The 13,825-nt window shown below is 40.2% G+C and overlaps 1 protein-coding gene across 9 annotated transcripts in view; it reads right to left on the bottom strand.

The window, feature by feature from the left end:
* The window catches only part of ESR1 (estrogen receptor 1), a 287,989-nt gene that overhangs the window by 240,960 nt on the left and 33,204 nt on the right, over positions 1–13,825 (bottom strand). For 3 of the 9 annotated variants that reach the window (XM_034765387.1, XM_034765388.1, XM_034765389.1), the window contains exon 2: positions 10,859–10,932. The exons of 2 other annotated variants lie outside the window; for them this stretch is intronic. In XM_034765387.1, coding sequence (XP_034621278.1) covers positions 10,859–10,883 — 25 coding nt within the window. In that variant the 5' untranslated portion in view covers positions 10,884–10,932. Of the gene's footprint in view, positions 1–10,858; positions 10,935–13,825 lie in introns of those variants that run through there. 4 more of the 9 variants (XM_034765392.1, XM_034765391.1, XM_034765390.1 and 1 more) reach the window with 2 other exon arrangements.

The raw sequence follows: 13,825 nt of genomic DNA on the forward strand, positions 1-13,825 counted from the left end.
GAACTCTGAATAGATGAACGGTTTGGAAGAAATGTACAGGTACAGAAACATTCTCTCAAGAAGCTAAATAGAACTTTACAGCATTAAGACTGAAATGGTCACTAACAGTATCTTCTCTTTGTACATCTTTAACTTTCCTGGGAAAAGCTCTTCTGCACCTCAGTTGGTCTTAAACTTCCTTTGGATTGTATTTCTCACTGCCCAATAGTTTACTCAATTAAGAGGAAAGGTCCCCCAGTCATCTCCATATACTTTCACCAGTTCCCATAGCTCCCTTGTTTTTTCTTCTCTCTCTGTCAGTGTTCCCTGTCCTAACCTACTCTATTACTTTCCAGAATGGCACTGCTAATGAACATAATGAACAACTGAACCAACAGCCCAGTTTGGAACAATATCTCCTATTGAACTTTCCTGTTGAGCAAAACTCTCTGTTTAACACTGATTTAAATGTGTTTTTCAGGATGTGAACATCACTCTACTTTACATAAACACCAGCACTGAAACTAAGACCTCATCCTTCCAATTTCCTACGCAAGCAAATACAGGGAAAAATCATTTTAAACATATATACTTAATGGATGGAGTAAGAAGGAAACTTTGTAAGCAGAAACACTGAAAGAGACATGATAAAGCAAATATGAAATTAATGATGTGTTTGCAATGTGATAAATGTGATCACAGCTACAAGAAAATGACAATATGATTTTAGGATCTATAGGCTACGGTATCATGTCACAAAGCAGGGCGGTAATAGTCTCTCTCTTGATATGATTCTACACCTATGGTAAGATTCTCACTGCCACTGGCTCCTTTATATCAAATTTAAAGGCCAGAGAGAATGAGTGTTCTAACCGGTAAAGAACAAGTTGAAGAGGACACGTCACTGATACAGAACAATCTAGATCACTTGGTAAGCTGTGCGCAATATGTGTTTCAGTGTATCCAAATGTAAAGTCATACATCTAGAATCAAAGATTGCAGGCCATACTTAAGAATTGGGAACTCTATCATGACAAGCATGAACTTTGAAAAAGACTTGGAGGTCATGGTTGATAACCAGCAAAACATGAGCTCCCAGTGAGACACTGGCTAAAAAGTCTAATGCAATCCTTGGATGTATAAACAAGAGAATATTGAGCAGGAGTAGACAAATTATGTTACTTCTTTATTTGGCACTGGTGTGACCACTACTGGACTACTGTGTCCAGCTCTGGTGTCCATAGTACAAGAAAGACAGTGGATAAATTGGAGAGGGTTCAGAGAAGACCCATGAGAATGATTAAACAACTGGAAAACATGCTTTATTGTGAAAGACACAAGGAGATCTCTCTCTTAAGCTTAACAACAAGAATGTTAAGGATGATTTGATCACAGTCTATAAGTACCTATACGGAGAACAGAAATTTGATAACAGAGCTCTTCAATCTAACATATAAAGATATACTAAGATCCAATGGCAGGAAGTTGACGCTAGGCAATATCATAGTAGAAATAAGGTGCAAAATGTTATCAATGAGAACAATTTACCAAGGACTGTGGCGGATTCTCCATCACTGGCAATTTTTAAATCAAGATAGGAAGATTTTCTAAAAGATATGCTATAGTTCTAACATGAATTAATTCAGGAAGTTCTATGGCCTATGTTATACAGGAAGTTAGACAAGATAATCACAATGGTCCCTTCTGGCCTCATAATCTATGAAAAAATGACCTTAAGAGCTCTATATCCACCAGGAAAGAATTCCCCTGGTACAGGCACTGCAGAAGACTGCTGTAAGCCTACCTTCCAAGCACCCTCTTGCAAGCCCCATCACAGGGTGTATGCAGGAGGCAAGAGCTCAGGTGGGAGGGATATGCCATATATGGGGCCACAACACACAGTAGTGTAGAGGCTCTGGACAGAGCTGCCACCCATAGAGAAGCCCAGAGAAGCTACCATAACTTAGACAGTCCTCCAGAGAGCTTTCTCGCTCGCTCGCGCTCTCTTATACTTTGTGTGTGTGTGTTATCATGAAAGGTGCTGAACCTAGGAGACAAAAGTTCTCTATCTACTAAACAGATGTGACATGAACTGTAGGAGTTCAAGCTTCCCATATTCACCTACCACTATCCCTCAGCCCTGACCTGGACTTATGTGAATGAGAATGTCATTCAGTTCCCAGGCCAGTTCAACCTTTGGCATCTTTGCAGAAGTTGCAAAAGTACAAATTGTGATAGTGGCATTTTCTGATGTGAATATCAATCTGGAGTGGGAACCCCAACAATTTCACAGGACTCACCAAGGTTCAAAATATGGTAGCAACTTTCAGTCCCAACAGACCTTGGCTAGATTTAAACTATTTTTCTCTGGAAGAATGAGTGTTCAATATTCACTAAAGATGCCTACTCTTTCTTCTCTGTTTTGCTTTGGTTTTTTAACCCCCTGGCTATTTTACAAATCCAAAGCTTGGGTTCAAGGATGCTACATTGCCCCACAGCTAAAAACAGGAATTTGTTGATGACATCGTGTATTACATTGCCCAGGCCTAAAATCTCTGTCTTGAACATAATTAATTAATTGTCAGTGTTTTGTCTAGCTGTCAGTCATTTGAGACTTAGAAGGTCAAATGTGCTTGGTAGTTTCCTTGACAGAGCATAGGATTTATCCATTAGGTACGAAAACAAAACCTTCATTATACATGATTTCTCTACCTTTTCATCAAAACACCACTTTGTTTCAATACATGGTACTTAAACCATTGCTTTCTTGAGTCCCTACTGATTTTGCACTTAGCTGTCTTTCTCTGTTACATTTCTAAAGGCTTCTCCTTGTAAAACAAGGGGTAGTGTATCTTTGATATTACTATGTTTTGAGAGAAAAAGCTCAAGGAAGAAAATGAAGTATTAAAAAAAAAAAACCAAAACAACCCAGTGCTGTGACAACTGTCACTCCAGAAGGTAAAATGTGCATGTGCCCCTGCTCCCTTTAAAAACACAAAACAGTTTTTCTGCGCTGAACATACAGTAATATGAAAATGAAGGAATAATAAGGAATGTACTGTTGACAGGAAGACTGTCCAAGAAAATGAGGTGCTAACAAAATAATAAAAATATATTTATTGGTGCCATTAATCCCCAGGTTCTTTAAAAGTTATATATAGAGGAATCACTGCATACACAAACACCACTGACATGCAGCCATGTCTGGCGCAGAGCACAGCAGCTGTCTTACAGTGCATAGCAACACAACACAACAGTTTAGAACAAGAAGTGAATCCAAGTGAAATGTATTTAATGGGAACTGAAAGGAGAATTTGAGCTGACACAATCTAACAATCCAAATTGTAAATTGGCCAGGATAGTGATATTAAAACCCTTACTCTTGTGAAAAGCAACATGGGATTTTTACTGACCATGAGCAGTCAAGATCTCTGTTTTCTATCTCATCCACAAGTGGGATATAACAGCAGGACATCAGCGCCTATATTAAAAGGGCCCTTTACACAAAGCCAGAAATCGTTAACAGCAATAGAAATAGAATGATTTATTGGCAGGGTAGGGATATTGCTTGGCAATGATCATGGAGAAACATACAGCAGAGCTCTCTGAGTTTTGTGGTATTCTTGGAGGGGATTAAGGAGTTGCTTAATTATAGTAATGTAACAAATAATCACATCAGAAACAGAATGCTGTGCATAGAGATGAGCCCCAAATCATTTATCTGAACCCCACCATCCCAAATTCATGGGTTCAGATGAAATGGGACCTGACTATAAGACACCCCGGTTTTAGTTTTGCAAAACAAAATCCCTACTACCTAGTTTGCAAAACCTAATCCAGTTTTGCCTACCTCTCTCAAAGATACAAATCTGAATAAAAACATAATCATGTATCCTGCACCCACACAAACTTTCAGGGGGCTGATAAAATTAAACACATATGTAAGCCACCACTGATTTTGGATTTGAAAAATTAAAATCCAACTAATGTGGACTTTCAAAACTGGCTCCAGTTGAGAACCTGTCTCTAGCTGCCCCTCTGGAAGGGCCTATTACTAAGGCTACGATTTAGTCATGGGCATTTTTAGTAAAAGTCACGGACAGGTCACAGAGAATAACCAAAAAGTCACGGCCAGTGACCTGTCCGTGACTTTTACTAAAAACACCCCTAATTAAATCTTAGATGCTGGGGGGGAGGGTGCTCCAGCAGACACTGTTACTCCTCTGGGCGAGGGGCAGCCCAGAGCCCCACTGCCATTTCTCCGGGTCACGAGCAGTCCAGGGCCCCACCACCACTGCTGCTCCTCCAGGCAGGGGCAGCCTGGGGTGCCGCTAGGGTGACCAGATGTCTCGATTTTATGGGGATGGTCTTGATATTTGAGGCTTTGTCTTATATAGATGCCTATTACTCCCCACCCCCGTCCCGATTTTTCACAGTTGCTGTCTGGTCACCCTAAGCACTGCTGCTGCTCCCGGACCAGTTGCCTGGGGCCATCGGAGCAGCGGCCAGTAGGGCTGGCTCCAGGGCTGCCCCAGCTGCTCGGGCAGCCCTGGGGTCAGCCCACTAGCTGTTGCGGAAGTCACGGAGGTCCCAGAAAGTCACAGAGGTCACAGAAGTCACAGAATCTGTGATTGATGGGAAAAGTTGGAGGAGCAGATTATGGCATTGCAAGGGGATGGGGTGCAGGCAGATGTGGGGGCAGGAGGGAGCTGAGGGGGGTGCTGAGGATAGTGGAGTAGTGGATGATTGAGGGGATGAAATGGCAGCTCCCCCAGCTGTAGGGAAAGGGAGTTCCCTCTGAGCAACCAGGGAAAGGCCACGTTCAGTGTTGTCAACTCTCACAAAATTGAGAGTGAGTCATGGGATTTTGGTGCCTACAGGAGGAGCTATTGTGATGACAGAAGAAGCTTTTCAGGGTAGCACTCAGGCAGAGCTCTGTGCAAAAGCCTCAGGGCTATGGAACACACCTGCTTTGCCAATGAGACCTGCCTTCATGTATGGTCCTCCTAGAGTAAAGAGAGGCAGCAAAAGACAAGAGAGGGTGAAGTTGGGGAAGTGGTGTGGCTGGGACCCAGGCAGAGCAGAAGCTCCTGAGCAACAGGAGGCAGGGACAGTGCTTAATTTGTGCCAGGGCTTGTCGGGGCTTGGACCCAGCACCTCTAGGCTTCGCAGTTCATATCGCCCTTGCACCTCTGGGGCTGCCACATCAGTTAAATCATTAAATGATTGCTTGAGCCCTGGCACCTGTTCCATTACAGTGGTCCCTGCTGGCTTTGGAATCCATGTTTCAGTTAGGTAATGTGAGCCAAAGCAGTCACATGTGTGCATACGGCAATTTGACAATGTGCATGTTTTGGATTTGTACCCTTTCTATGTTTGTTGCCTGATTTTCTTCCAGCAGTCACTGTCACTTCACATGATTTTACAAATCACACCTGGGCAACAGCACAGGCTTTCAACTATTAAAACTAATCAGCTTCTACAGAAATTTAATAGGCTGATATAGAAATTACTCTAGAAAGCTTTAGAATTGCACTGAGAATTCTCTCCTCTCTGTACATTTTTTGAACCATTATATAGGATATAACTCTCCATTCAGTTCTATTGGAGATGGTTCACAACTTCTTTAGGGAAAGGTTATCATTTTTTTAGGACTTTTCCATAAGGGAACTCTAGTCCAACTTTCAAATTAACTAAAAAAATGTTTTTCAATTCCTAAAAAAAAAAATCAAGTTAGAGTTTTCATTTGAAAAATCTAGATTTTTTAAAATATGGCCCCCAATGATCATCCCCTTACTTACTGACCTAGTCTACCAAATAATGAAATGAAGACAACAAAAAGTGCAGGCAACCAAAATTTCAAACCTAAGGGTATGTCTGCATTGCAGTTGGGAGATGTGCCTGCAGCACATGTAGAGCTAGTTTGATCTAGCTAGAACAAAACTAATTCAGGGGTTGGACTAGATGATCTCCTGAGGTCTTTTCAACCCTAATCTTTTCTGAATTCCAGTAACAATAGCAGTGAAGCCATGGCAACACAGGTGACTGTACTGGCTAACCCTGCCCACCCAGGACCCTGGTTACATACTCAAGCAGCCACTGTGCATGCTCAAGGCCAAATTAACACATAGGCAAACTACACAAGTCTAGGCCCAAATTTGGGGAGAGGGGGTGGAAATTCATGGAGGTACCAGTTTGGCTTGGCCACCCCTCCACCCCGAATTCATGACTGGGTCAAATCTGAGTAGCGCTGCAACCCCGTGCACCTTGTCACAAATCACTCACTTGAGTTTGGCCCAGCCACCCCTCCATCATGAAAAAGGGACCAATTTGAGCAAGAGGCATTACAACTTGGCACATGGTCGTATTAGAAGGTAGGGACCCAAAAGCGTATGTTTGCCTAAGGCCCAGTGATGGAGTAATCAGGCCTTGCCCATGCTGCCACAGTTTCACTGCTATTGTTACCCGAGCTAGCAAAATCAAAGCTAGCCCAGGTACATCTACACGTGCCTCAATCACATCTCCCAAATGCAGTGCAGACATATTGTAAGAAATTATTAATGCAGTTAATTAGACGCAACTAAATTTAGCATATTATGTGATGGGGAGGGGAACAGTATGTTTTGGATACCAAGAGACCAAAAGGCCACACTGCTCATGACAGGATGTACAGAAGGTGTAACACCACTTCATAAGCAAACGAAATGTAAATGTATCCCGTACATTTAGCAAATGTTTAATATCACATAGTATGATTTAAAATACTGCAAAAAATATGTCAAGCTTTCTTTTCTTTTTCAAACCAGCTAGTTGAGTGCTAACAAAATAGCTGACACAGACACTGATGTCTTAGTATGTGTTAATTTTATCCCAAACCATGAGAATTATTACAATGTACAGCTTTAAAAAATTATCAATGAGGAGTGGATATACCAGTAAAGAAGTCTAGTGTGAACTTCCATCTGGAAAGAAGCACTGTATGAACTCCTATCACGTTTTGCCAAGGGCGTTGTCACCACAAAAGAAGCCAGACTGAAAGAATTCAGTCAAAAGAGATATAGTCAAATTCAGTTCATATTTTTAAACTTTACCTCTCAGTTACTAATAAACCACAACATAGGGCCCTCATTCAGAAATGAATTAAAATACATGCTTCATTTTAAACAGGCACTTATATCCCATTGAAATCAATGTGACTTTAGAATGTGGTTAAGTGGTGTGTAGAATCAAAGCCTAGATTATTAAGGCAGAAAAAAATAGGAGTTAAAACTGTTCAGTGTCCTTTTTCTATTTAAAATTGATGTTCGTGTATTATTATCTGTTAATGCTTTTGTGAAGCAAGTTAAATAAGCTTTCTGTATTTTTATTCTTTGGTGTTTCTATTTTAATAAGTGAAGATGTTTTTACTTTGATTTTACATGGCACTATTTTTGCTATTTGTTTATTTAGACTTGCTAAATTGTCCCACATTTGTCTCCCCCATCCCACAGGCCCACTAGGTTGTCTTGCATAGAGCAAAGTTGTGCAATAATGTATTTCTTTCTTTTGCTATAGCATGTTCCTCTAGCCCATAATGGCCACTCTGAAAAGTGCTTCCTCGCTTCCTTTCCCAGCTCTCAGAGTTTTCCTTGCTGGCTTCTGCAACCCTTGTTCAGCCTGTGCCATGATCCTTGCTGCAATAAGTTGTACTCAAATATGGTAACATGGCAGCACACAGGAAGTGTGTGTGTGTGTGTTGATCCTCTAGTCCCACTTTTGCCACTCACCCTCTGCCTGCAATGGTCCAATCTCAACCACAATCCTTTCTCTCCCTGAACTTCTTCATATTCTCTCTGGACCTGTCACCCTCTCCCTTGGCTTCCTCCTGAGGGTAGAACATGCTACTGTTCAGAACCAGAAAGCAGCAAGTCTGGCCACCTATTCCTCTCTACTAGCTGCCTCTGTTTGGCACACTGAGCGGCTCCAGGGGCCTGAGTGACTCAGTACAGGTAGCACTAAGAAGAGAGAGGTTAGAGAAACCTTTGGCTGCCTGAGCAGAAACCCAGAAGTAATCTCTAGCAGCCAGGAGGAAGAGCTGAAGGAGACACATTGCTCATTTTCTGCTGCACTGCTTATGAGTGACATCTCAGCTGGCTGGAGTGAGACAGTGACAGCTTGGATGCATGTGGCGGTCATTCCAGCTGAGTAGCACTTGTCAAGTTTAACTGAGGTGAGACCAAGATCAGAGGAGGACATAACATGAGGGAAAGAAAATATTTTAGAATTCATACACACGTGACTTCTGATTTCACTCCCACTGGTTTTATGGTGTGGTCTAATCTCACAGCTGTGATTTTTGTTTGTTTGTTTGTTTTCTAATGAAACTGAAAGTAAAGGAGGAGGCGAATGGATAAGCAGCAAAGAAATTTCAATAGCAGAAAACAAGGAAGCAGGAACAGAAGTGATAACAGCTCCCCCAATTAATTATGTTTTATTTATAATTTGTGTACTGCATTGTATTGCTGTTTCATGGGGAAACTGCCACATTTCTTTTAATTTGGGGGCAGATGGGAAAGTGCTCAGATGCCACTGTGCTGAATAAGTATATGCATGGCATTATTCAGCTGTTAATGTGACTTGTCTCACAATTATGGACATGTTAAAGTGAGGCCCCCTGCTCTGGTAGGAGCTGAGCACCTTCTACCTAGTGCAGATCATCCTCAATTCCTCGTGAAGTCACTGGGAGTTGAGAGCACTCAACACCAGGGAGGAATTGCTCAGGATCTTGAAGGAAAGGTTGTTACGTTGAATAAAATCAGAATTATACTTTAAAATGTTATGAACAACCATATTTCTTTAAATGGCACAAACTGAATACATTCCCCTTCCCAGCCTGTGCAACTTTGACACAAAGGAGTTACCACCAAATACAATTGTTCCTGACTTCCCACTCAAAATGTTAGTAAATCTATTTGGTTCCTGATGCTCACTCAACTTGAATAATGCAAATAGTCTTCTCTTTCTAATTTGTTTTTATTTCTGAATATCATGCACCGACACATGGCAGTTGTGTCTGGGTTTCCAACACCACAGGGGGGAATACTGAAATCAAATACATCAGATATCTGAATACACACTACCTTTCATCACGTACATTGAAATTAGAAGCTGGATTACAAAGGCAGTACTCCTCACCAATTTATTTCCTTATTAAGATTCCAAAACCTCTCATCTGTTTTGTACGCCATCTGCTTCGTACACTTTGACAATAACCCAGTTGATCACTTTTTCTTTTGGTTTACTATCTTGATGTTTTCATTTGGATTTATGAAATTTTGGTGTTATTGTTTTGGACTATATTAAAAAATAAAATAACCTCTTTTCATTTCAATTTAAACAATTAATGAAAAAATTCTTTCATATTAAGTCTGAGAATTTTTATGTCACAAACAAGCAAAAAACTAAATAACCCCCCCACCACCACCCCTTAAATTATGAGCCTGAAACATCCAGTTAAACAGAACTAAAATGCACAGAGTCACACCTTCTGCTGTACAACACAGAAAGAACTGCTAAGAGATACGTCTGGGCTTCTTTGTATCATTTTTCTTCTGTGAAATTGGTTCATTATATGTACGAGAGATATGCCTCATGATTAAGTATATATCTTAGCTACACAAAAATAAATACATAAATAAGGTAAGCTCTGATGGTGGCCTTTGAACCTAAAAGTGCTGCAACATGGGGCCTGATCTGAAGGCCACTGAAGTCAATAGAAAGACCGCCAGTTAACTTCATCGTGTGTGGGATCAGGCCCTCACTACAAAGTTTACTTTCAAATTCTATGCAAAACCCAAAACTATCAATTGGTATCGCCCCCATACCGATGTACAAAACAAAAATAGGCCTATAAAGATTATCTGTAAGCTTCAAAAAGTATATCTGTCATTTGTCAAAATAATGAAGTAGTCATTATTACTACTCTTTCTAATTTGTTTTTATTTCTGAATATCATGCACCGACACATGGCAGTTGTAATACTATGTATTTATGTGCTACTAGGAAAATAAATACATATTATCTCAGGGGGAAAAAGGCCAACTATGCAAAAGGTGGCTCAAAATACTTAAGAGATAATCTTTGCTTATTAAGTTGAAAATTTTGTCCCAGAAATCCTTTTAATGGAAAAGCTGATACTCAGATAAAGACCCTCAGCTTGGGTTAAAGAATGTACCCATAACAGTAAAGAAAGAGAAAAAAAACTCATTATACCCACTACTTAAATATCATATTCTGTAAATACATTTCAGCATTTGTTAGAATCAAAATACAGTAATTGCACTCATTAAAGGAAACCAGGTAGACTTTATGACTCATGAAAATAATAAATACATCACCCCAAAAGGTACTGCATTCCTTCTCTTTATACATATTTACTATGTCTTGGAATTGAAATTATTGAACCCTTTAATTGTTCAGTATATTGTGATTGGTTGAGACAGGATCAAGAGAGCTAATAATTTCATTTATAACTGTTCTCCTAGCTGATCAATTTTGGCTGAGAGAGTCATGTGACTGTGTCTGGAGCTTCAGCATAGGGTAATTTTCATGTTATTGCACACTTAAGGCTAAATAATACTGCATTAAAGATTTTCACTGGACACTTATTCCATACTTAATGGCAACATTTGGAATGCATTCCCTTGGTTTTCTGCTGCTTTTTGCAGGACACGGAAAACAAACAGTAAATAAAATTGACGTTAGAAGAAGAGTTAAAACAATACTTTTAAGCATTCCCCGGAGCACCATGAGGTGTGCACAGCAATGTTTTGAGTAAAAACAACATTTAAAAGTGAGCGTGAGGGAAAGAAACTGAAAAAACAGAGCTATTTTCACTTACATTTATCCAAGAAGGCTGTTGGCATTACTTCTGGAGTTCTGTTATTGGCTGAGAGGGTCACATGACCCTGTGAACTAAAATAGAAAAGCCTCAGTAGAGGGAAACTGAAGCAGCAACAGGTTTGAGACAAAATGCATGTTAAATGGTATGATATAACACACACATTCTAGACTGGAGTGTTTAATTTATAGGGGAAAGTATGGTCCATTGGATTGAAAAGGTGGCCTCCAATAGGCCACAATACCCTTAGCTTTGAGCATTATATCCCAATATCACTCATCTTTTCAATGCATGGGGAAAACAGTTTTCTGCTGTAAATTTCAACTCCCATCAGTGTTTAACTGAAACACTAACAATTGTCAATATATTACCAGGACCTTTAAAAAAAATATATGATCTGGTTCATTTAAAAACCAAAAGCTTCCACTATTCTAACTGTTTTAATTCTCTGTCTAAGGTTTTTATATCTCAGTCATACTACTGGTATCTAAAAGGGAAGTCATAAGAAAAATGCATATTTTCTCAAGGTAAATGGCAGCGCTATACAACATATGTAGCAGAGCAGTCCAGTTTTCACATTCTTTCATAAGTAAAACTTATGGTTGCAGTTACTAAAATGTGCAATAAATCCATAAGTTATAAATAGAGATAAAGTGCAAAGGATCCCAGACTAACAAACTGTGCTGATGTCCTAACAGCTAAATGAAAATTAGCTGCTATGATAAAACACTGTCTGATTTCAAGGTCATTGCTTAATTGCACCATTCAAAAAAGAAGCTGTTCCAGAGACGTTATTTTAAAAGATTCAGGCAGATAACACAATGACATTAGCATGAATTACTACAAGTCCCCTAGGTAAATTTCACACCAGGAAACTTTTTCACGGTTTACTCAGGTTTCTTATTGAGTTTTTAGATTGATGCAGCTTCAACTTGATAAATTGCCAAGTGTCTCCTTTGTTTTATATATCGGTCACATTTGTTACTGAAGGGGGAGGGATACTAAGGGATGCACAGAGCAAGAATGTGTAGGGGAGGGTGATGAAGCAGCAAGGCATGTCTGCTGTGATATGATGGCAGGACAAGGGCAGCAGAGAATTTATTGTTTCACTGGAAAGTTCTTCACTGTAATGACCCTCACCTTACAGTTCCAAGGAAAAATATTGAAACTCCAAAACTTTCAAAGCAAATATTCAGACAGGCTTTGGGACAGGGAACACAATATGAAAATTTTGCTCAGAGATCCACATTGTTGAAGAGAAGTGGAAATCACAAAAGGAGCGGGGGAGAAGGGGGTAAATTAGGTTAGCGTCCCTTTGCTAAAGTAATACAAAAGGAAATCTGTTTGAACTATATGATCGCAGATGAACATTTAAAAAAAACAAACCTGTGAATATGCACCAAAGAACTAATTATACATCTATTCCGACAAAGGGAGCAGTTTTTTTTTCAGCTAACATTTTGTAAACTGCTTTGGGCCAGATTCTACACTTTATATTAAGGAGTATTTTACTCCATGAGAAGTCCCATTAATTAGGGTAGAAATTCTTATGGAGTAAGGTACTACACAGCATAAATAAGGGTATCAAATTGGCCCTTTATCATGTCAATTAGGTGAACCCCACTTTTACTAACCCTTTCCTCAGTATTTGAAAGGAAAAATTTGGGCATTCACTATAAGTAGAGGAATGGAAGCATGTATCTAGTTAATGTAACGGCCTATCAAGTTCAAAGAAAATCTTCTCAAATTTCTTTGGCCTCATTTTTTTCTTATAATAAAGACTAAAATGTTTGTTACGTGATTCATATAAATAAGAATATGAAGGTGTTTGTTATTATTCTATCAGTCATGCAAAGATACCCATCGCTGTGCTATCTGGGTACACCTTCGTAGTTTGAATTTGGTTATTCACAGGGCCGGCTCCAGCATTTCTGCTGCCCCAAACAAAAAAACAAACAAAAAAAACGCGATTGCAATTGCAATCGCGACCGGCGGCGGCAATTGGAAAAAAAAAAAAAAGCCGCGATCGGCGGCGGCAGTTCGGCTGCAGGTCCTTCACTCCTAGAGGAAGTGAGGGACCTGCCACCCCCGAATTGCCATACGTGCCGCCCCTGTCCCTTGGCCGCCCCAAGCACCTGCTTGTTAAGCTGGTGCCTGGAGCCGGCCCTGGTTATTCAGCACCCAATCCTGCATCATGAAGTCAATGGGAGTTCTCCATTGATTTCAATAGAAGCAGGATTGAGACCTAACATTCCAAATAAGGGGGTGAGAGGGGAACTCAGTGTGCTCCCCTGAGATCCAAAGTTTCAAGAAAGAAGATTGAGAGGAATCTGATCAAACAGCTAAAAGCCCACCCTATGGATTATTAATCAGTAAGGCGTAGACCAAAAAAGGAGCATCCTGAAGTTCTTTTAAATGTGGCAAGGTTTATGCTTAAACATATTTCTGAAGAGAAATGCAGGCCCTCTATCAAAAATATCCTGTTACTGGCACCCATAAGCTTCAGCCCTGGAACATGGAGCTTCGGCATTCTGGAAAGCATGATGTGCAGTGGCTTTCAGATGATGAGGCCATCCTATAGGCTGCCACAGTGAGCCTAGATGAATTAGGACTTTGTCAACAGGAACTAGTGCCCTTTAATTTCACATGAGAGTCAATGGAGAATCAGTACAGAGAACAGAATTCAAGGATGATTTGTTCTTTTTGGCACACCCTAATCAAAGGATGGGTGGTTGCATTCTGGATTACTACAGACCTTCTGAATGGCTTTCACAAATAGTCTCTGGTAGCGTGTGCTAGAATAGTCCAACCAAGAAGTTACAAAACCATGGATTATTGAGGCAAGATCCATACCTAACATAAACTGGGGGGAAAAAAAAAAAACCCACAGTCTCTTTGCTAGCCAAACACGAAAAGATGCTACTCTGGTGAATAAAACAATAGACCCTGAGACTGTAGACCAATTCA

This window comes from Trachemys scripta, chromosome 3, assembly GCF_013100865.1.
Source record: "Trachemys scripta elegans isolate TJP31775 chromosome 3, CAS_Tse_1.0, whole genome shotgun sequence".
Classification (NCBI taxonomy): Eukaryota; Metazoa; Chordata; order Testudines; family Emydidae; genus Trachemys; species Trachemys scripta.